Consider the following 24368-nt stretch of genomic DNA (forward strand, 5'->3'; position numbering starts at 1 on the left):
GCATCAGCACCAGAATGAGCCCGGTGACAGCATTCACAAATTCCATTATTATCTAAAAAAAAAAATCCCTACACTGCAGTGTTAAGGTGTGTTCGTGCGCAATACGTGTGCGTCTGTGTGCAGAGCGGCGTAAGGGATTTAGCGTAATACTCTATAGGGTGCATATGGAACATCTGAAAGAAAGCAGGCAGGGGAGACAGTGTCATTTATTTATGACTATCCTACCAACTCACCTTTAACTAAAACTCACCACATCCATTTCACATAGAGAGAGAGGCCATTGGGGCATTTCTACTGAAGAGCCAGATTAGGAGGCTCTATCACTCATTCAGGGGTCAGGGAGCTGCCCCACTAGCCCTCTAACAGGCAGAGAACCAGACTAGACACAGTCTGAGAGATTAAAAAAAAAAAAAATACACTGACCAATCACAATGCTTTAGAGGACAAAGACAGAAAGGATTGTGAAGAGATAAGAAATAGACCATAAGTTGCAGCATTACTCAGAGAAGAATACTGATTTACTCTTTAAGAGGGCGGTGCTTCTATTTTAAGGGGTGTTTTACAGAAGATGGGGCTCTGTGGAGACAGTTGGGAGCAAACCCAACCCTGAGCTGAAGATGATGCTGTAGGAGGGCGAGGAGAGGTAGGATTTCTCCCAACAGATGGAGTGGGTCAGCAGAGGAGCAACTGATGATGAGTGTGAATAGAGTCCCATGTCGACCAGACAGGTGAACATGGTGTGGCAATTGCCTAACACACACACACACACACACACACACACACACACCAAAAAAAGAGAAAATTCATTTGCACTGGCCAGGGTTGGCCATGCGCCGTCACCACTGGCTCTGGAACTCTATCGTCGTGGCGATGTCACCTAAGGGCCCAGCGGAGGCTGAGTAACGACCTGTCAGAGGGAATGATCACCCAGCGGGGCAGGAGGGAAGTTAGCTTTCGCTTCACGTTTTTCCACCGGGAGCAACAGAATCTTTCCACAAGCCTCCGTGCAGACTGTAAATCAGCTCTCCCCTGCCCACGCCACCTCAACCTCAACCCCTTAACGTTCTCTTAACTAGCATCACCCATCACTGAGTGCTAGCCACACTGGAGGACCAACCTCCCAGTCATCAGGGAGTCTGTCTTTTAGGCAGAAGACATATGCTAAAACCAGATTTGGAGGGTCATGTTCTATTTTGCTTGAGGCGAATCTTGTTATGACTTTGATTGCAATGAGGCATCGCCCCGAGATCGTTCTGCAGACTTTCCGCTCCTCCAGGGACAACTCAACACGCCTTTTAACGTGCTCAGATGAACACCTTGCTCAGGCACGTCAGAGACAGTGCACATGATTCTCACACCTCTGAAGGCAAAGGAAAAAAAAAGGTGAAGGAAGTGGAAGAAGCTCAAGTGTGTCCAACCGTATTACCTCAGCCACAAGGTAATGATCTGAGAGAAATGAACCAAGCCCTCTCTATTAAGGAACATAGTTCTAACTGTCAATAGAAGGAAAAACACATCGATTCTGCCATTTAAAGGTTTGCCTTGGCATGCTGAGGTCAAGAGTTTTCTACATTGGTTTATCCATAGCAATGCAAAGTCTAAATGAAGCGAAAAAAAGGACAACAGCAAAGGGTTTTAGTGGCAAATGCAAACATATCAACAGACAGTCTGCATTAGGACAGAGATAATTAATCTCTCTTATCATCTGAGACAGTCCAAGCCTTTGTAAAAACACAAAAATAGCGCTGTCACACACAATACAAAAATCTTTTCCAAAACCACAAACAGTCATTAGCCTGATCCGGTTTCAAATGTACCAGCCTCAGGTAAGCAACAAAATAGGTAAATAAATAAAAAATCTGATCTAAAAAGAAAGAAAAAGAGATAGAGGGAAAGAGAGTGAGGGAGGGAGGTAAGAGAGTGTTTTAACAGGCACAGTACTGCACACACACGCCTCACACACACACACTCTCCACACATGATCAAGCCGGGCATTGATTTGCTCCCGGCCGGGTGCACTGCTGCTTGGCTGTCCATCCAGTCCAGCGTTCCGGCACAGTGCTGCCCTGAAATGAGCTCAGCACTCGTTCTCCCTCTCTCTGTCTGTCTCTTTCTCTCTCCCTCTGCACTCTCTTCAAAGCGGCTGGAGACTCTGTTTACCCTCGTCCAAGTTCAATATTATTACAGCCAACACGCTCCCCTGCCCTGATCAAAACAGGGCACCGTACCCTCCCTTTTTCTCTCTGTTATTTTTAAACACTCTCTCTTTCTTTCTTTCTTTCTTTCTCTCTCTTCTCTCTCCCTGTCTCTCGTTCAGCGTTGCTGTACCAAAACTGGGCTCCATCTTTCATGCCCAGTTTTCTTTGAAACGTGGTATCAGTAACAGCCCTGGCCGTTAAGCTCCGATTCGAGCCGGTCGGCTATTTCATTCATACCAGCTCTTCGCTACTTATCTGAAAACTAAACCTACAGAGCAGGGCCAGATAAGCGTGACCCGCGGTACCACATTGTTCATTTCATTAAGAAAATAACAGGGAGCTACCCATGCATGTCACCTATTAAGAGCCTGGTGTGAGGTGTGAGTGAATTAACATTAAGCGGCGGCTATGGAGCATTAACGTGCTGTGCGTGCTGTCTTTTATTAGCTTCTGGATTGCTGGAGTAAGAGGGCAACGGGCCACCCCTCAGCGACGGACTCGTCCAGGTAGCCAGCGCGTAGGGTGGTTAATTATGACTCTTTGAAGGAGAGTGAACGACATGTTCCACCAGCTCACATAATTACTGTCCTCGCTGGCGAGGCCTGTATTCAAAAGGCCCGGCTTAATAGCAGATCCAAACCAGTCACAGACATCAGCTATTACTCCCCTCAATGCGGGAAATCGAACAAATCACAATGCGCTGTGCTCGGCTTGGCTGCGCCCCAACCTTTGCCGCTGATGAACGAACGCCTGCATTTATGAATATGCTAACGAGTGATAACAAGTGGAACAAGTGCAACTGTATGAGTGTGTCATTATGCCTTGGAGAAGTGGATTTAATGGAGACAAACAGTGAGTTAATTTAAATGTGTATACATATGTGTGTGTGTAGGTATACTATATCACAGTGCCTGGAGGTGTTTGTGTGTGTGAGATTGCATGCATAGAGGTTTGTTAATATGTATCACGGCTGTGTGTTGGTGGATAGTAGAGTGTACTCACAACAGGGGCCCTTGCGGAGAACTTTGATGCGTCTCTGCAAGCTACACTGAGTTTTCTCCAGCTCACATTCATTGGAGTAGGTGGAGGAGTCAGAGCCACAAACGGGGGCCACGACTAACGGGCACACTATCTTCTTACACACACAATGTCCCACCGAGGGGTCCGTCTGGTCTCTTTCACACACTGCCCCGAAACCACAAAGCTTCGCCCGACAACCTGAGGAGGAAAACACAAACAGCACTGACGTTAGCAGAGAGGACAATCAAACAACAACAGCGTTAGTGATATTGGCATATCCTTTATCCTTAAATTAATGTGAAAAACATCCTATTTTTTTCTCATGTGAGACGTTTAATACATGGTCTGTAAGCTATATGGTCTTTCGGTATTTCAGGAGCTCAAGTCATATGTAGAGACAGCTGTTTTATGAAGCAATTTTTCTTTTCAGACTTTCAATCAGAATCAATGATTGCTCTGACTGTGGATGAACTCACTGTTGGGAAGGCCTGAGGCAATCGCTCTCTCTCTCATTCAGTCTAAGCCTGGCTTATCACTTGCTCTCAGACCAAGGTCTTCGGGCCAGGTACATGCAAGAGGGGACATGAGCACACAGAAGAGCCTGCAGCTACCTATCTGACTGCTCCTGATCTCTGACTTCATCCGGGTTTCATCCCTACTCCCTCCATCAGCCCCAACACTGACAGGCAAGTCTTTACGTCTATGTTAAGTCCATCAGTGTTCTCTTCAGCAGAGTCTCTCTCTCTCTTATTCTATCTATCTTCTTATCTCTCTTACTTATCCCCTTGGGCAGCAATACTCATGAGAGACCACCCGAGGTGCCCCAGAGACTGACAGCTATCTGAGTTGCAGTCCTTTGTAAAGAGAGAGTCAAAGATGAGTGGAGAGAAGGGTGGGGGGGGGGCAGGTTCCATACTCAGAGAGAGAGAGAGAGAGAGAGAGAGAGAGAGAGAGAGAGAGAGGCATGTGGGGGGAAAGGCAGTCCCCACACATCAGTATGTGATGTGTGCAGATAGCAGTTCTCCTTCAGCTCCTGCGAACCCTGACTACTGACTTTGACACACATACCTGCCACTGTTGTTTTGAACATGAAGCCTGTCACCCCCGTGAGACCCTAGCAGACGCGCTCGAAATTCAATGCGCTGCTGACGTGGGGTTGGCTATTGTTGACACCCGTGTAAGTAAAGGTCAGAATCAAAAGCTCAGAAGAAGCTGTCACACAAACACCGTTGCAGGCCACTAAGGTCTGCTGATTTGTGCCTTAGAGGTGTTGCAACTTACAAAAGACACACTGAACAACACATATGAGGTGACAAGAAGACTGACACTCTTTATTGTATAAGCCCTGCTTCAGAGCTGCTACCTGTTATCATTTTACCACTACCAGCAAGAAGTATGAGAATAATACAGCAACATGTGTGTACAAAGAATCAGCTCAGTATCCTTTTCCCTTTTCCTAGTCTCCTGCTCAACACACATAATCACTGCCCCGAGGAGTAATTGTTGTCGAAGGTGAAGCAGAGCGTTTAAACTTTAAGCCTGGTGTTTGCTGACCCGTGAGGAGAGAGGATTATAAAATATTGATACTTTTTTTATGGCCAAGACACACCCCACAGCTGAACTTCATATAGGTGGAGTAGACACTGAGAACTGCCCCAGCCCTGAAAGAGCTTATGTAACATCTACAGAGGGCAATATCAGCAAAGAGCTTATTTAAGCAGCTGGGAATGCACGTGTGTGCATGCGTGCGTGTGTGTGTGTGTGTGTGTGTGTGTGTGAGCGCGCGCGCGCGCATGTGTGTGTGTGTGTGCGTGCGTGCCTGCGTGCATGCGCGTGTGTGTGTGTGTGTGTGTGCGTGTGCGTGTGTGTGTGTGTGTGTGCGTGTGTGAGACAGCCAGGCACATCGTTAAAGGAATGCATTGAGAGGAAGGTGACAGTGGAAAAACGAAATTTTTGTTGTCAGTTTCTCCACGTTCCTTCTTTGCTGTGAAAACATGGCAAGAAATCAATAATTAAAATGATTTTTTTCCACATGTCTTACATAAAAACTTAAAATACCATCTCGACTTGACAATTTTGTTCCTAATTTTATGATCACACACAAATTGACTGTAAAGTTCAAATGGCAGACTGGGTAGGATTATAAATTAATACTAATGACCAAAATTGCACCACCGAAAAGCCTATTTCAAAATGTTCAGAGTTTTTTTTAACATTTCTAAAAGGCTAAATGAGTATGGAAGAAAACAACACAACATGATAAAAATGGAATGAAATATAAAATATAAAACACAAGTCTGCCTACAACAACATTGTTTCATCAAAAATGTTGTGTATCATGCTCATTTCCTGACTACGTAATGCCAATACCACAAGAACTATAAATGTGTTCCCATGACAACAGCCTGAGAGTCAATGGGGAGAAACATCCTTTTTTTGTCCTTTAGTGTAAACCTATGTCACCCTCAGGTGAATGTTTGCATAGGTGCTGACAGCAATAGTGTCATTGGTAGGTAAACTTGATATGTTGTGAGATCAGAGAACACAATTAAAAAATGTATGTTAAAAGAAAAAAAAGTGTCAAGATATATTGGTACACTGTGCTTAAACACTCCTGATTACATAAGATGCTAAGAAGTCAGACAAAATGTACATCTACATCTCTTACATCTACACTCTGTCATAATGCACTTCCGTAATTATCTTATTTAAGGGTCACATTATTGAAAATGGAACAACACCAGCATCCAGAATGACTAGTGTACAAAGAAACTCAGACAATGGTCAGCAAGTGATGGGTATAGTTGTTTCTGTTTCCATTCTAGAAAATTCTTCCCAAAAATGTAATTTAAGGAAGACCACTGGGGTTATGTGTAATATCTCTGCTTCATGTATGAGTAATGGAGACTCTCACTCCAGAGTGTTATTAGTCAATTCACAGACATCCACAAACATCAGCTCTGCTCCATCAAGCTGTGATCACATGACTGAGATAGAACAAAAGAAAGAAAGAAAGAAAGAAAGAAAGAAAGAGGTAGGTGAAGCAAGCACAGTCTACTGTAGCAGCACCTCTTACACGATTCGTTGAGGTTTCCAACTTATTATTGTTTGCCTCACTATTGATTACACTGTAGTCGTGAACACACACACACACACACAGACTACAGAATTCCTACCTGTTCCTCAGAGCATGCAATGTCCACAAAGACTGAAAAGTAGTTGCGAAGTACTGAGTATTGTATTCTTTCCATCCCACTCCTCTCTGCTCTCCTCTCTTTCCCTCTCCTATCCCGTACCCTCCTTGCCGCCATTCCATTTCCTTACTTATCAAGGGGCAAGAAGCAGAATGGTTTAGATGGAGGAAAATACATAAAAAGAAGGAGAGTTATTTTATTCAGCTGGAGTTACAGATAGAACAACTTGTCTTTTCTCATTTCCACATGTAAAGACTCAATCAATTCTCCTCTTTCACCCCGCACTTTCCAGACAGCACCGTGCTCTGACCTGTCTTAAACCTGTATGAACTTATTTACCAGTGCTGGGCTTTAATACAAATGCTCCTACACAGCATAGGGCCGCAGACACGTGACGACCAGACTGAAGTCAGCAGACAGAAAACAGATGTAAGACAAAATGAAGAGGAGTGAGTTTCTCCCACTGATCTGCATGAAGGAAAAATATCACTCATTGTGTTAGGAAGCCCACATCAGCCCTTTTCTACATCGTAACAAATATCTGACTCTGTCAAAGTCTGCTCCTCTATGCAAGAAAAAAAAAAAAAAGATCACGATTACAAGGTGGTTCCAGGGTATGTCAGCATTTGCTCATGGGCACCTAAAAACTGGAGAGGGTTGGCCGCCTGAGCTCACAGTATTAATAATGGAGATCTAGTAGCAGGCCCTATTCTGTCACCCTTCATCTCAACCACAAAGGAAAGCAGCCGAGCTATGAAAAGATTACAACTTCCTGAAATATACATGAATAAATCACCAGCGCCTGGCAGCGACGCTACGCAAGATTCAATTATTCAAGCCGTCCAGAGAGTGTGTTATGGTGGAGTGCTCCTCTCTCGCTCTTGCTCTCTCTCTCTCTCTCTCTCTCTCTCACACACAGTTTCTCTGTCTTTTTCTCTCTCTCCCTCTCTATCTGTCTGTTGTCTGTCTCTCCCTTCAATCAACACACTTTCATGCTATCCCTTGTACCTCAGAACATAAGTTGTGTGCACATTTTTTAACTGTCAATGCTGAGGTTTCACTCCTCACAAAAATCTATGCTCCCTTAGTAACACTACATGTTCTTCATCTACTTTTTGCTTTGTATCTCTCTCTCTCACTCTCGTTAGCCACCAATACCTCATTTCTCATCAAAATTAAAAAAAGACAGACTAAAATGAACGAGATACAGCCAAAAAAAGAGTAAGGAAAGAGAGAGAGAGAGAGAGAGAGAGAGAGAGAGAGTTGTGTAGAGATAGAGAGAATACGTCATTGCATGTGTAAATATCTCATGAATGCTGTAATATTGGAGAGAGAGCTACTGCTAATTAGGCAAGCTTTTGATGGTATGGAGGAGGGGTTGCTGGAAGTCCTCAGTAATGGATCATAGGGGGTCTGGGGTCTTTCCTGGAGAAAACCCAAGTCACAGGCAGATGGCTACATTCTGTACCCTGAAGAATACTGTAAAAGCCCACATTTCTGTCTACAGATCTGGTCTGGTAAGGTGGGTATTTAACTGGTACTTGTATCCTATTCTAAATATTTCGTAGGATTCTGTTCAACAATTGCAATCTGTTCATTTTGGCTGCCAGCGGAGTTGTTTGATTAATAAAGGGCAGTTATTTGTGCCCTGTTCTTATGTATTTTTGATAAACAATTTTGAAGAGAAGTAAGAATTAACCACGTGATTTCCCGGCCTTTGGGTGGAGAAAAAGGTTTACTAAGTGTCCATTTAGTTGTGGCTCGGTTTCTTCGGGGACATTAGTGGCTATGCTTGTGTCACTATGACCTAAGGAGAGGATGGCACGCCCTGGCAGCAGGGGAAGCAAGTGTATGACTCCCTTTGAGCGTTAGACAAAGAGTTCCATCTCCACCCACCCCTCCCTCCATCTCTCTCACCACCCTGATCAATATCCCCACCACCGATCAATACCTCCACAAATCACTTCATTTTCTCTTTTTCTTTCTCTCTCGCTCCTCTCACAGCCTGCCAAGGCAGGGGGAGGAGGGGGGGAAAAGCTGACTGTCACTGTAAAATGCAACCTACCCCCCCCCCCCCTCACCTACCCCCAAACACACACACACCCACCACCACCACAGCCAAAGACAGAATAAGCACCAAATAAAGCCCATTAAAGGCAAGCCAGTATTTCAAAATGAGAGAGCTCATTTTAGTCGCTGTCAAAGAATGTGTTGCTTTTTTCCTCAGTACTGCTCTCTCTTCCTTTCTTTTTTTTAATAACTCTAAAAGGTGAATGTAGCATATGATTGGGTTATTTTTCGAGAACTCACACTAAGCTGCGCTATCCATCAATCAAACTTAACTTCTCCTTCAAACAATGAAAAATAAAGCAGAATTAAGTAAAGGCCCTACAAGGACCGCATCAGTAAACGTGCAAGGGGTCGAGACCATTTATTAAAACTAGAATGATTGGTCGAGACATCACCCCTTAAGCCGGGAATAAGCTCTACTCCAACAGCAAGCAGTGAATAAATCACCGTCTATAGCTATCTGCTGCATATTTATGCATTGTGATTACATCACTGTCTCGTTCACTCACTGCCACTGTGCTTCCTTACATATCTTACGTGATTAAAGAATCAAATTATAGCCATATAAATGCCACCTGACTTCAGAACAATCCTATGACTGTTGGCTGTATTTTTTATGGTGTGCACCCCCACATCTGGGATTCAGAGCTGCACTAAACTTGTGGACTAAGGTTGAGGTTCCAAGGGACAAATATTGGAGATGTTCCCTTAGTCATGCGACTCGTCTAAGGTCCTCCCTGCTCAATGACAGTCTCTGCCCAACATGCAATATCTATAGTGTCTGTTGTAGCTTGTGTTATAAAATAAAAGCAAATGAACAAGTTTTCACTCACTGTTCCTTTCAAGTGCATTTGTGCTTGCAGTTGCTAAAACAGAATCTGACATTCTAAAAGACTCACATGCACAACCAAAACAACAGCGAATACTGTGAATATTTTCAAACAAAGAGACACTCATAACCACACAGAAACACTCTCACACACATGTGAATGATAGAGCAACACATATGTTGCATCCTTTAAAATAGTTTGGCATGGACAGAGCTGAAGGGATTGAATTACATTCCAGTCAAATTCACTAGATACTTTTCTCACAAGGACGCCACAAGATGACTCTTAAACAGCCAGCGATTTACGATGCTGGATGGGTATGTGCAATTAATTTATACATACATCAATAAAGCTGTCGTTCTGTGGTCTTGAGAAGCGTCTCTAACAACTCAGTGAGTCACAAACAGAACTGATGTAACAGTGAGCTAGGAGGACACAGACTGGAGATTCAATCTTGAGCCTTACATTTCAGAGAATGGCCACAATGACACCAATTTGCCCCCCTTTTCTGGCTGCCCAGCCGCTCATGCAGTTCAAAGGGTTAATAAAATCCTCTGCCTCTTCTTGGATCCACAGCTCCCTTTTATCCCTCCCTCTCTCTCTCTCTCTCTCTCTATTTATCTCTTTCTTGCTCTCTCTCTCTCTTTCTATCTTTCTCTTCACATCCTGCTTTTATAAGAGTCGGGCGAATGGGAAACTGACAGGGAACGGGGTGCTGGCTAATGATACCATTAAAAAGGACCGGGTGTCTGTAATGGGGGAAATGTGTGGGAGAATTTAACACTCCTCATGCTCAGAAAGAGCAAGCAGGGTAACAAATAATGCTAACAGAAGAGGAGCCGTTCGTTGCATCATGTATCTGAGAAAGAGCCTGCCTTCAAACAGTGAACCAAGCTCACTTGCTGTTTTATCCCAGGACGACACATTAAACCCAATTACAACACCGAAGAAAGGCTCCCTGTCCGTGGCCCGAATGAAGCCTCTGTCCCCCTCTTTCATGCAGCTCTTGGCATGGTGGTGGTGCACCGTTCATGCCTCAGTAGCAGCTGCGATTGGGAGCTTCTCAATTCCCAGACAGGTTTCCACCATGTAGGGAACAGATGGAGCTCTAAAACCCCACCACACCAGTTACACTATCAATTTTATCCCCCTGAACTGAGAAAAGATGGGTGGGAAACGGAAAGAAGAGATAGCTAGCTAGCTTACTACACAGACAGCTAGCTAGAGAGAGAGAGAGAGAGAGAGAGTGAGTTAGTTCCAGCACAAACAGGGTCCTGATCCTGCTTTAAAAAGCCTCTTCCCATTTACTGCCTTGAGTCATTCTGAAAGACGTTCAATGTGGCTGCCAACAGAGCCATGCATTTGCCCTTAATTGACACCCAAAATAAAGTGTGCACAACATAATTAGCAGATGCCCTCATCAAGCAGTTTCCATGCTGCTGCACCAACATAGGGAGTCTTTCCTATAGTCTCCACCATGCACCGAAGCACTTAAAATAAAACAGAGGAGCGCGATGAAATGGTCCGGAATGAGAAAGGTGCATGGCAAAGGACCCGTGTATTATGCAGGCATCTAATTGGCTTTAACCCCAAACTCTCAAGAGTCTCTCAAGGACAAGTGAAGTAACAGAATGAAAAAAGAAGAGGGAGAAAAACAGAGCAGATGCAGAGCAGTGAATGGTCAGGGATAGACTGAAAGTCTGGGGGTCTCAGTAGATTCAATAATCTGTCTGCACTGATATTCTGTGGGGAGGAAGGAAACTGAAAGCACAGAGCACATCTCTGGTCCCTGGGCCCCCATCACTCACACCAAATACATCCTCCATTTCCTGACCAGATTTTCACAACAGAAAAAAAAAATCCCTTTGCTACTCATTGGATTAAAAGTGCTCAGAGGACCTCAGATTCCTCAGGGAATGTTTCAAAACTTTTCTCCATTTTTCCACTCAGAGGGGAAAAAAAAAGTGAACATAATGATTCTTGCAGAGGTGTAATATCTGGGGGATACTAAAGTTTTCAATAAAAAACACTGGCATTTGTTCCATTATGTACAAGAATCACAGCAGTAATGTGACCCCGTTGCCTGTTTGAAAAAGTACTCCCTTCAGTGAGAGAGAGTCTTCAGGCCTTTGTGCAGTGGTTTAAGAGAGTGACTAGAGCCAAAGGCCAGCACATAATGGCATGTGCAATCAATGGAAAAAGTAACAGACACCCAGACTGCCACCAAGGATCCATTCTCTAAAGGCACAAACATTTTGGCCTGAGAACTGCTCGTAACTTGGAATGGCACTTTGAATAAGCCCTCTCTGAGGGCATCCACAGCCCCGTGTTACCATCCGAGTGTGAGAAGCATGATTAGATAGTAAGAAAACTGGCAGCAGAAAGCAAGTGCAATGGTCTTTTTTTTCACAGGTGAATCTTGAAACTCTTAACTCTTTTGTACCTAAAACAAGGGAAAAGTTTTCCTGACTCACATTCGAGTTGACTTTAAAACACAATGACATGGAGGCTATGGATTCAGCTGTATACACCACAGGGATGTAATGACAGAACACAGAACAAGAGCCTTTTTTTAACACATGTAACTAGAGCAGGCTGTAGGCCTGTCTAAAAACGCTCCACAGGCTGGTAGGCTGGATGTGTGGTGGAGGATGACAGATAGGATTGAGAATTGTGCTGTGAGTCACTAGTATGCCCTTATGGATCTTTCAACCGTGCTCCCCCCCTCCCCACCTCTCCCTACGGCATGCAAGAGTAATTATGAGAAATTAAATATATCCCAGCCTGATTAGCCAAGCATATTACGTGAAGTTACCAATAGGGATAATGTCAAGAAAAATTAGATATAAAAATTATCTCCCGCAAGCAGTCGTTGCAGAGATTGACGATGGAGAACGGTTAGTTAATGGCTTTCAAAGTAGGAAATGTCACACCAAAAATTTGCAAGGAATTGAGACGATTTGCATTAAGTGCTCTCCAATCGGATGTTTTATTCCTATTCATTGATTAATAAAAGTTAAAGACAGGTAAAGCAAATGGCAGTTCAAATATCTCTTCTGATGAATGCTGAATGTTAATGGTTGAATAGATCTAAGTGGTCCTCATTTGCATGAACCTCTCATGCTTTAGCTTTTAACATGGTGAGAGAATATCAGCAAGAACCTAAGCAAGGTTATGAAAGTGTAGGTATGTAATAAGCCATAGCCATCATAGGTTGTTATGTGAATGAACACTATTGTGAAAATTACAGCTAGGGAGAGGGGGGGGGGGGGCGAGAGGGAGAGAGAGAGATAGAGAGAGAGAGAGAGAGAGGGAGGGGGAGAGAGGGAGGGGGAGGGGAGGAGAGCAAGAGAGAAAGAAGGAGAGAGAGAGAGAGAGAGAGAGAGAAAGGGGGAAGGGAGAAGAGCGAGAGAGAGAGAGAGAGAGAGAGAGAGAAACAAAGAGCTCAAATCCAAATGAAAGGTAGCAAACAGCAGCTGCTCACTCATTGCCTCCTCTATTTGAGTATATTGCTGGTTGAAAATCATGCATTCACAATGACAGAGAGGTGTGTCAGATGTGATTATCACTCCTCCCCCATCCATACTGAGGTCGTTCTCATATACATTCAGTCTACTCTAAATATTCTCCCTCAAACCCTCCTTCTTGGCTGTCAGTGAAGCATGCTGAGGCTCATTAAAACTTCATGAGGTTGGGTACAGCTCTTCCGATCTCTAACACCATGACCGGGAGAGAGGACACACCTGCGAGAGGCCCCTGACCCCAGACCCAGAGCCTTGGGTCACACCAGGCCACCAGAGGACCATTGCCAGAGAGAGAAAGGTCGGCATGAATAGTGCATGAGTGGTTTGGGATGGAGGTTGCCATGACGACAGGTCTGGGTCTTTCCTGGCTCCATATGGGCCTCATCTGTGCGCTCTGACTCGATGGATTGGAGATGGGGCGACCAGAACAGACATCCATATTCATCAGGAAAATCTGACACACTGTTTAACATTTACCATGTAATAGAGCTCCAAAAACTAGAACAATTACACATATTTCTTCTAGCAGCAGGTGGAGACACTCAGTTCTTAGAGCTAAGAGGTTAGGTGGCAGTGCAGTCAATTAAATGCCATCAAAAACACAATAAAATGGTCTAAAGCTGAATTTATAGTATATCGTACCAGAGTTATCTTCTGGTCTCAGGGTGAAAGCTCAAGCAGATCCCTGGCTGCCAAATTTAAACAGAATGAATCTTATTCTGCCATTAGTGCAACTGAAACCCCAGCAAGCTCTGTGACCTAAAGTCTGGATTAAATAAATGATACTTTTAAATTGCATTACTTTCATCTCCACAGAGCTGAACCTGCATCTGACCCTAATGTTCTCAAACTTATCTATCTATGCTTGAGCTTCCCTCACTTAACACTTTGGAGGCAGATCATCTCAACTCTCTCACTCTTACTCTCTCAGAGCTAAAAGAGGTCATGATATCAGTGAAAAGGAGCAAATCTCCTTGCTTTGACGGTCTTCAACTGGAACTGCTGGTAGAAATCTGGAATTTTGTTGGGTCTCTCATATTAAACTTTCTTAATTTTGTACTAGAAAGAGGTTAATTTCATCAGGACTAAAATGTGTCACTTATAACGTTCTTACTGATAAAAAAATAAAAAATAAAGCTCTTCTGAAATGCAGCTCCTACAGACCTGTGTCCTTAATTACAAGAGCTGAAATTGTTTTGCAAAATTCTTGTCAGAAGAATGGAGCCCTATGCAGGGAAGGTAATTCATCATGACCAAAAAGGATTTTTGAAGGGGAGACTTGCATCAGACATCACCAGACATCTACTGCATATCATTCCTGAAACTGAATTAGATCTGCATCTTTCTGCTGTATTTAGTTTAATGCTCAAAAATCCTTTTATTTCTTGAGGGGGGAATATGTGTGGACTGTTTTAGAGGAATTTAAGTTTGGGAAAATCTTTATATAAATGATTAAAACACCAAACACTAGCCCTTTAGCAGATGTACAAACTGGTGATGCTCTTACAGAAACCTTTTCTTTGCAGCATGGAATGTGTCAGGAATGCCCACTAACACCATTGCTGCATGTGGAACCATTAGCCAAAACAATTAGACTGTACCCCCCCCCCCCACCCCAGATTACATATTAATATGCAAGGTACAAAACACAACATCTAATATTATGCAGATGATGTATTACTCTTTAATCGTAATTCATCAAGTCCCTCGCTCAAATATTACATATGTTCACTCATTTTGGTCAATTTTCTGATCATTACATTAATCGGAATAAATCTCATCTTATTCCTCTGAATATCTCCTCAAATCACTACATTTACTTTTTATTCCTCGTGTACAATTGCACAATTATCGTTTGACCTATTTAGGCATAAACATATCGAATTTCTCAAGCATTTCCACAATAAATCATGACAAACTCAAACTTCAGATTGCTGGTGATCTTCAGAGATGATCTACTTTGAAGATGTCTCTTGCAAGGTAGATTTTCAATCATCAAAATGAATGCTCTTGGTAGATTAAAGTTCCTCTTTCCTATGCTTCCTACACCACCACCATCTAATTATTTTGAGGAACTACAGTCATTGACTTCAAAATTTATCTGGAATGGCAAAAAAACCTGCCTCCAATTTCATACACTGCAACGTTCCAAATCTTCGGGCAGCTTGGCTCTACCCCTTTATAAGTTGTATTACTGGTCTTTCCAAATGAGAGCACCAGGAACCTGGTGTGACAGATTCTCTGTTACTCCTTGACATCAGATTGAACAGATGCGAATAACACCTAGACCTGAGGATATATCATTTTCTGCTGTTAACTCAAAACTAGCAAGTAAAAATTTTCCTGCATAACTGATCTGCTGAGCTATAAGCTCCTGTTTTGTAACAGTTCTCTGGTTTATTCATAATTAAAAATAGAGAATTCTGGGCCATATATTAATACCTCTTGGGCTTGCACCTCTAAGGGTATATGCATTCTTCAGGATATAGACAGTTTATTTTTATTTAATGATGGTTCTTCCTTTAATCTCAGATAATCTAATCAAAAAGATATTATACTTGCGTGATTCACCCCAGGAGCTCCATCAGTGCAAAAGTGGTTAGGTCACTATAGAAGCATAGTCAGCATTGAACAATCATTAGCTATAATAAATTAGCCACATGCCTTTACAGTAAATGCTTGGGATAACCACATTGCTCTTCTGATTAATCCTCCCTTGTTGATAACCATTTATCCATAGCCTTAGGATCCCGTCGTTATGTAATTTCATTAAATCTGTTTATTTATATATATAAGTAACTTACCTCCCTCTTCAATTTATCTAGTGTGGTACTCTGCATGGCAGTTTATATTTAGTTTTGAGTTTGTCCGTTTTTTTTGTTTTTTCCTCTTGTTAATTGGCTTTGCTTTGTAACGTTATATCTTTGTATGTGAGGACTGACCTCTTATTCTCAATCAATAAATGTTAATCCAGAAAAAAAAGAAAAGAAAAATGTATTAGTTGAAAAGATACTGTTGTTGGCAGAATGTCTTTTGTGAGGTAAATGTAGCTGAGCTCACAAACAACTGTGCCTTGTGTGGGCTACAAAAAGTGGCTCTCGCTCAGAGCTCAGTAAACAGAACCAAAGGTATTGATCCAGGCTCACAAATCTCACTCAGAGACTGGTTTAAGCCATCTGCCTCTCACTACAGTACGTCTCACTGTCAATAGATTGACCTAAAAGTCAATAAGACCATTTATTACATTTTATTTATCTAAAGTCGAAATCAATGGCACACGCATTAGCATATGGAATGGCCACAATGATCCAAAGAGGGCAAAGAATATGAAAATCATCCGGTTGATAAAACATTGCTCTGTCAGAGCTTCTCAGCTGTGCAGTAAAAGTCCATTTTCCTGTAGCGGAGACGAGTGTAAGACTAAGCCAATCTATCATGTGACCCAGCGCACAATGAAACTACTGGAGTTAACCTATCTTCAGCCATGCCTATGAGGAGCTGTCCTGGGAGTGCGCCTCCTCTAACCATTCATTCATCAGAGCCAGCCGCTGGGTCTCCTCCAGTCAGGAGCAGAATGTTCACAAGAAGAATTACTCGACCTGGTCACAGACGCCAACCTGAGAAAGGGTTCTGTTACTGTGGCTAAACTGGTTCAGAGATGATCCATACACCTCTTTCTTAAAGGACAGCTAGCTAATGTGACATGGCCGCCTGTCTCACTGGAGCGGCTCACAGAGACCTTACAACGGGTGACTGGCTCCGCAAAGTGACGCAAGATATTCTGTACTGCCTCAGTTCTAACTACCACAGAGATAAGAGACTACTAGAGCATTATGTGATTTGCTTTTTATTCATCTGGGCAGAGCAGAAAAAAGAAAACCAACAAAAAGCTAGCTGCACAAAAGCCTTTGTTACCACATTGCACTCAACGTGATAATATCTCTTCCTTAACTCCAAGACATCATATTTCTGGTCATTATGCATGCCTATATTGTGACAATAAATGGTAAAAGACATAATTAGCACGCTTGGAACAGTTTATGTTAAATAGCCACAGAGCACAAAGCAATTGGACAGCCACCTACTCTGATTAGCAATAAATAACAATGTGCTTTGGCAGATATGGTTGTCTCTAGCTGGATGAATAAAGGCTCTGTCTGAAAGTGCAGCTCCCTGTTTTCCTCAGAAAGACAGAAATGGCTCTTTGTGAACACGAGACAGAAATGTTTTCCAGTGCATGAGGATGAAAAGAAAAAAAAAATCTTAAGATTCCAACATGAAGAGGGCTAAGTGCTAAAATAGAATAAAAATAATTATAATAATAATGAATAAGTTGTGACTGTCACATTACAAAATTGGCTTGTGTATATATATGACCTTCCAGCTATACTAACGTTGGTTTTGGAATTGTCATGTAGTGCAGCACTTTAAAAAGCTGTGGTGATTCTTTGTGGCAAGGATAGTGGCTTCCTTGACTGTCTGCTTTTCTTGTCATTCTCACCACTTCTTTATCTCTCAATAATTCATCTGTGCACACTAACAATCAGCCCTTCTGAAAGCTCTCTCTAGTAGGCACTTCAATAATTAATATCTTTAACAACACCAGCTATAAATAGGTTAATCAAGACACCAGAGCCTTTAGTGGAGCACATGCAGTGAACGAAACAACCCTCCACCAAAAATGTATTTAATACCCCCCCCTATAATCAAAGAGCTCACTGGCACTGGTGCATCTAGGTAGAATTGAAAATAGACCTGCGGTAGCAATTATGTTTAGTATCTTTTCATATTTCTCATTTCCCTTTCTAAGCAGGAGGGTTAGACAAAGCTTCACAGTTGATGATTGTATCTTTGGGACAGAATGAGACTGGTCTGCGTTTTGCTCGTTATTGAGAATGTAGCATTTCCTGTTTTAGTTGGGGCCACCTGGAGCAGCTAAGCATATGGCAAGGCTAACCCATAATCCCTTTCTTAGGGGGACGTCCAGACATTGCATGCACCATGACTTCCCCTATGTTGTGAACACACAACATAGAAAACAGTTTATTATTATCTATAAAACTGTCCTAGCTATCTTCTGCGTGTCCTCTACCATCCGTGCAAAACTTCCATATGCATGAGTAGGAATGGACTAAGTGAAGCATACACTGTTAAGAGAAATGATTCCAGAGATAAGAAGACCTTGCAACACTTGACTTCACTTTTGGCAAAGAGCAAATAAATGTACACCAGAGGCAGCTGGGGAAGAGAGAGGATTTAAAGTAGAGCTGTTAAAACTTATATCTGGACTGTGTCGCTGTTTGTTTACATGCATCTCAATCACAACCAAATGACAGCTACATACTAGCTGTAGTGATCCAAGAGACCAAGCTAACATTAATACTCTGTTAGAGGGCATGGATCGCACACTAATAAGACACTAACAGTCCACTCCACTACCACAAAGGGTTACCCTCATTGGTTACGTGAGAATGTATGACCTGAGGGCATATCTGTATCTCCTATCTCCTCCTCAACAGTAAGGCCAGTATCTCAGTGTACCAGGATACAGATGCCCTATCTCCCCCCACACACTGCATGTTCCTGGCTTTAGCCTTTACACCTCCTGTTGGCTCATTTTCTGATGGATCACCTCAGGCTGTAGTATTTCCAGGTGCAATGGCCGAATGAGAAAAAAAAAAAAAAAAAAAAAAAAATTCAAATCAGCTGACCCCGCAAATTCATTTCATAACATCTTCTCTAATCTTATAAACCTACCAAGCCTGAGAGACTGTGTTATGGCCGCAAGCTTTAAAAAGTAATGTCATAGCCAATAATGGATTGCTTTAGCAAATGGTGAAATGTCTTAGATACCACAAAACAAGCTAGACTCTACTCCATGCAAAAAAATAAAAAAATAAAAATAATAATTATAATAAAGAGTCAACATTCTGACAATTATTTCCTATTTCCCATACTATTTTTAAAGCTATGCAATTGCCCAATTACACCACAGAAAAGACTTTGCATCTGTCTGTGACAACTCAGTGAGCAGTCTAGTGCAGAATTCACTATGAATTCAGAATGTACACATACACAGATATTCAAATTACAACTAAAATAACCATATCTGGATCAAAAGAACATTTAGACATGAATGTGGTATATTATGCAAACACACTCTCTACATTTTACATAAATCAACATATCTTTTCACTAGAGGACAGTGTATTCAGGGATTAATACACACGGAATAACACACTTTTATACAAACACACACCCGCACACGCACGCGCACACGCACACACACACACACACACACACACACACACACACACACACACACACACACACACACAGAGACACACACGTACACACAGATACACAAATGCTGTATGTAAAAGCACACTTTCTAGCTTTGGAAAAGTGCACTGAACATTTAAAGTACCATTTGCAAATAGTTAAGTCAATGTAAGATAGATTGAGGAAGACAGAGATCTGACTTTAATTAAATGTAAAAATTCAAACACACACACACACACACACACAAATGGAAATGTGATGGTTAATTTTGTGATTACAAAATGTGATTGACATAAATTTTTAGATGCAACTGAGAAAAACAACATCTGTTCGCAATGAGAAAAAAAAAATAAAACTGCATCTTTCTATATTGCACTATAATTTATTCAAACCTCAGAGTTCCTCTGAGCACAGTTTGGTAACAAAGACTGTCAGACAGCTGAAAGGAAGTGGACATGGGGGCCACAGAGACTGGTTCAACACTCACCTCAGCAACCAGCACAAGAGCAGCCATGCCCCTGCCTGCCTCTCTTACAACAGACCACTCCATCACTTAGAGACTCACGCCTCCAGCCTCGCCAATGCTCACACAAAGCCCTGCCCTGGGCATGGTGAAATAGAGAACCTCAGGAGTGAGAGACAGAGAGAGAGAGAGAGAGAGAGAGAGAGAGACGGTAGACAGAGAAAGAGAGCCTTAAGGGTAAGAGAGGGAGAGAGAGAGGGGGGAGGTAAGAGAGAGCAAGAAAGAGAGATGTGGAATAATGTTGAATAGAGCAGAGAGGTGTAGAACTGCTGGATGACAATTAAGGGAAATAGATGAAAGGAGGTAAAAACAAGAAGAGAGAGAGAGAGACCAGAAAGGAAACTATGAAAAGACAAGGGAGTTGAGACAGAGGAGAAAGAGAGAATTTGAGTAAAAGAAATAGTCGATCCAAACATGAAGAGAACATGGGGAAACAAATAGTATCACCCCGATATCTGCACGCTTCCATGTTTTGTGATTGGCTGAGGAGACTCAAACACCCTCCTGCAGGGATTTCCCTGTGGTGGGTGGGGTATGTGATTGAAACATTGATCTGGATGCTCCTACAGATCAGACTTGATCACAGCTGGAAAGAAGCACTGTCAATGACATGTATAGAGCTGTTTTTTTCCCCCCGTTGGCTGCTAAACCCTACTGTCTAACTGGAGTTACAGTAATCAGCTGGAAAATTTGAAAACTTTTAACGGTTTAAGGGATTAGTAAGGAACTGTGCACAGCATAAGCTGCTGTTTCCTACGGTGTGGGTTGTAATGGAAAGAGACCCAGCTTTGGCCTGGGGCTCAGGGCTGTGTACAGGGAAGACCAGAGGCTCAGGGCTGTGTACAGGGAAGACCAGAGGCTCAGGGCTGTGTACAGGGAAGACCAGAGGCTCAGAGCTGTGCGAAGGGAAGGCCTGGGGCTCAGGGCGGTGTACAGGGAAGACCAGAGGCTCAGAGCTGTGCGTAGGGAAGGCCTGGGGCTCAGGGCTGTGTCGCAACGCTAACGCAAACACCTGTGAAGGCCTCTGATGAGCTTGTTATTTCGGGACCTGCAGACATGCTGTCTCCGCAGTCTGGGCTCAAGAGCTGTATGGGCGGAGAGTTCAGCCTGAGCTAATTGAGGTGAATTAGACTCATGGTTATACCCCTTGCATATGCCGGACACTGCTCGAGAAGGGAAGCAGAGAGAGAGAAATAAAAAGAGAAAGAGAGAGAGAGAGAGAGAATGGGGGGGAGGGGAGAGATAACCACCCCTCCAGTGATCTGTGGTGCCTTCAGCCGGGGCTGGGACACATTGAGAGACAGTGCAGGGTAACAGCTGGAAAAGATCATGCTTGTCTTCTCTGGAGGGATTGTTCACACTTAATGTGTTACATATGAGCAAGAAAGAGGAGATGTGTAGCAAGAGCTACACTTACGTTGCCTTGGATTTCTTTGGAGTGTTTTTGGTAACATTCACTTTTTTCTGAGTGGCTTTGACAGCTCTCAAACTGATATAATCCTTCCATTCTTCACAGATGGTTACCACTGCTCCAACCAGAGGAGCGAGTCAGGCAGACATACTGACTGACAGACAGACAGGCCAAACTTAAGGGTACTGTTACTAAGCAGGACTGCGAAGGGATTCTTGATGCTCAAACAAATCCTACCTAATCATGCTTAAAAAGCTCCCTACCCATCACTGTTGTTTCTTGCATCCAAAAGAAAGTGCTTTTTCCTAAGAGGAGAAATATAAATTTGACGATCTGACTAAAAATTCCTTTCTAGACTTCCACTTTTCCAGCTGCTTGGTTCTTCTTTTTTTTTTTACATCTCCGATCGCTTTCATTATGCAAATGGACACCATGCAAGAGTCTGTACTGCTTGACAGAAGCGTCTGCATACAAAGCAGCCTCTATTTGTTTTCTTCAATTAGGGAACTCAAGGTATACCATTAAAAAGGAAACAGGGGGAAAAAACACCCAACCTCATCTAGTCTCTTTCCACATTCTCTTCAATTTTCCCTCAACACTCACAATATCTCATTTCCTCTCTTCTTCTTTCTCTACAAGGTTTCAGTTGAGAGCCTTTCAGCTCCATAAATCTCATTAAATATACAGAGGAGACACCACATCAGCATGCAATATGTTTAGCAGAAGCCTCTTTGATGGTGCTCGCGTTCATATACACACACGTACACACATGTAATGACCTGCACGCACACACACACACACACACACACACACTCACACAACATATACATGCACACGGACAGATGAGTGTGCACACACGCACACACACGTATACACCCATATGCACCCGCATGCATCCACATCTATCAAGATCACTTGAGATGACAGCTAGCCTGTGGCCCTGGCCATAAAAGGGTGTCAACAGACCATTGGTTTGCCAGCTTTGCAGAGCTGTCTGCCTTGTCATAATTGTGTGCGGCAGCGTGGAGCACACATGTCAAACAAGCCATTAAGGGAAAGTCGGGGAAACAATATCAAAACGTGAGGTTAAGCTGGAAGCTCTGGCAACGTGTCCAACAGTAAACGCCAGCACTCACACACACTGAACTTTCCATTGGGTCTTCTAAATTCTCCTTTGCCTTAACACACCAGGGAAAAGAGACCCGCTCCTTTGCTTACATAGGTGCACACCAAATCATTGGGACTTGTCGACTTGAGTTAGAGTGTAGGAAGGGAATAAGAGACAGTACTTTTTTGGAGGTGGGGAGCTTAGGGGAAAGAGATTTATGGTTTCCCGTGTTCTACATGCTGTGCCACTCCATCACTCCCAGCCTCAACCCTCAGTGTCGGCACCGCTGTTTCTCTCTCTCTCGCTCTCTCTCTCTCTCTCACTCTCTCTCTCTCTCTCTTGCTAGTGAAGGATTTGAATAGAATTACAAAACAGTGTCAGCTTTCTGTTACACTACACTGGTTGGAAAGACTATTGAGGGTACGAGGCAGACTATTCAGGATAGAGAGCCCTCCCACCTACATAATCTACTAGAGAGGAATCCCCTTCCAGAGGAACACACCACTAAAGGACTATGTAAATAGAATGATACAAAGAACGGCTTAAAGAGAAAAACAGCTGTGAATGGCTGGAATTCGGATGATGAATTATGCACACTTAGCATAGGACAGGCATTCAAAAGAGGAAAATATTTTACTGCTGATGTGGTTTATGCCACTTAAATACATATTAGAAATCAATAACAATGCCAAACGCCTCAGATTAATATAATTAATCTAATATGTTAATGTAATCATTATTGTCCTCACCATAGGCAGACCTAATTAAATAATTAATCAACCAAAGCAATTTGACAATGGGAACTGCTGTTCTCTTTTTCAAATGCTCATGATTTTCTAAGAGAAATTTAGTAAGAAAATTTAAAATGAACAGATACAACCCATGTATGTGGATCTAAATATGAACCTTAGAGTAAAAATGAATGCAGAAGCAGTTGTCAGTAACTCAGAAATCGCACAGGCATTGCATTGAGCATGCCAGAGACCTGTAAACTCAGAGATGGTGTGTCAAACCAGCATATTAATCAGAGACTGGAGCAGGGGATCAGCTGGCATTTTACAGTACGTCTCACTAATGTATTTCACCGCGTTTCAGAGATAGCATTCAACATTTCATCACCTTCTGGAATACATTACTGCCATGCATCCTAATTACAGTAATTAACTGAAAAAACAACATCTGAGCGGCCTTTTTTTTTTTTTTTTTTTTTGCTCCACGGATCTGAGTTTACCTAAGCTCTGATTTATTGACTTCTAAGATAGCGTTGTCAAGCAAACACCATCTTTAGTGATTTAAGCCAATGCAAAGAGAGAGAAAGAGGGGGATAGTCTGAAAAAAGATTACAGATTCTGAAAGTCAAGAACAACCTGAAAGTGTAGATTCTACGGCTCAATGACAAACGTCTGACCTGCAACAAATTAAAATCTAACAGGATGAATTTTTGCTCTGAATGGTCAATACTGATCAAAGATTCTCCAGGATTTGTATGTCAAAACATCACATTGCTGAGTATTAACATGTGTTTTGTTGGGGGTTTTTTTCTTGTTCTTTTAAAGTTTATTTATTTATTTATTTATTTTTTTCATTTATTTTTTTTTAACCTTTCTCAGAATTCAGAAGCAAATTGACTCAGCTTTGAGTTCTCCTCTGTCTTGCTTGTATACCTTTTGACCTGTGTCTCAAAAGTTCTCACCCTTCCCTTTCGTAGATCAATATCTTACAACTTTGGTGCTTTAAGCTGCAACTCCATGTCAGACTAGGCTAAAACAAGCCAATGTTAAAACGCTCACTGTTTTTTCCCCTCTCCTTCTCCCTCTCCATTTTTTTTTTACCCCTCCTGTTCTGAACACTTCAAGAAGATCTTCCTTCGGCATGATGCTTATGCAAGCATATGCTGAGTCTACAGAAATACAAAGACAGGCACTTGGTAAAAGTTTGACTTGCTGTTTTCGTATTTGGACAAAACTGCATGAAGGGCAACAAACTTTGTCCCAATAATATCTGACAAATGGATGCCAAGATGACATCCGAGAATGGCAGGTGAGAATCGTCTAATGCTAATCCCTAAAATGTGATTATAGAACATTTTTGATATCTTGATATGCACCCATCCTCAGAGACCTCTGAAAAAAAAATAGATAAGGTAGATTTCCGAGTTCTTTTGTGTAAAATCTATGACATGAGAAGATTTAATTAAGATAAGGGACT

The 24368-nt window shown here is 42.5% G+C and overlaps 1 protein-coding gene across 1 annotated transcript in view; it reads right to left on the reverse strand.

The window, feature by feature from the left end:
• Nucleotides 1-24368, reverse strand: part of agrn (agrin) — a 98619-nt gene that overhangs the window by 66253 nt on the left and 7998 nt on the right. Inside the window, exon 3 of the mRNA XM_030767035.1 lies at nucleotides 3201-3416. Coding sequence (XP_030622895.1) covers nucleotides 3201-3416 — 216 coding nt within the window. The remainder of the gene's footprint in view (nucleotides 1-3200; nucleotides 3417-24368) is intronic.

The sequence above is a fragment of the Chanos chanos genome, chromosome 3, assembly GCF_902362185.1.
Source record: "Chanos chanos chromosome 3, fChaCha1.1, whole genome shotgun sequence".
Classification (NCBI taxonomy): Eukaryota; Metazoa; Chordata; class Actinopteri; order Gonorynchiformes; family Chanidae; genus Chanos; species Chanos chanos.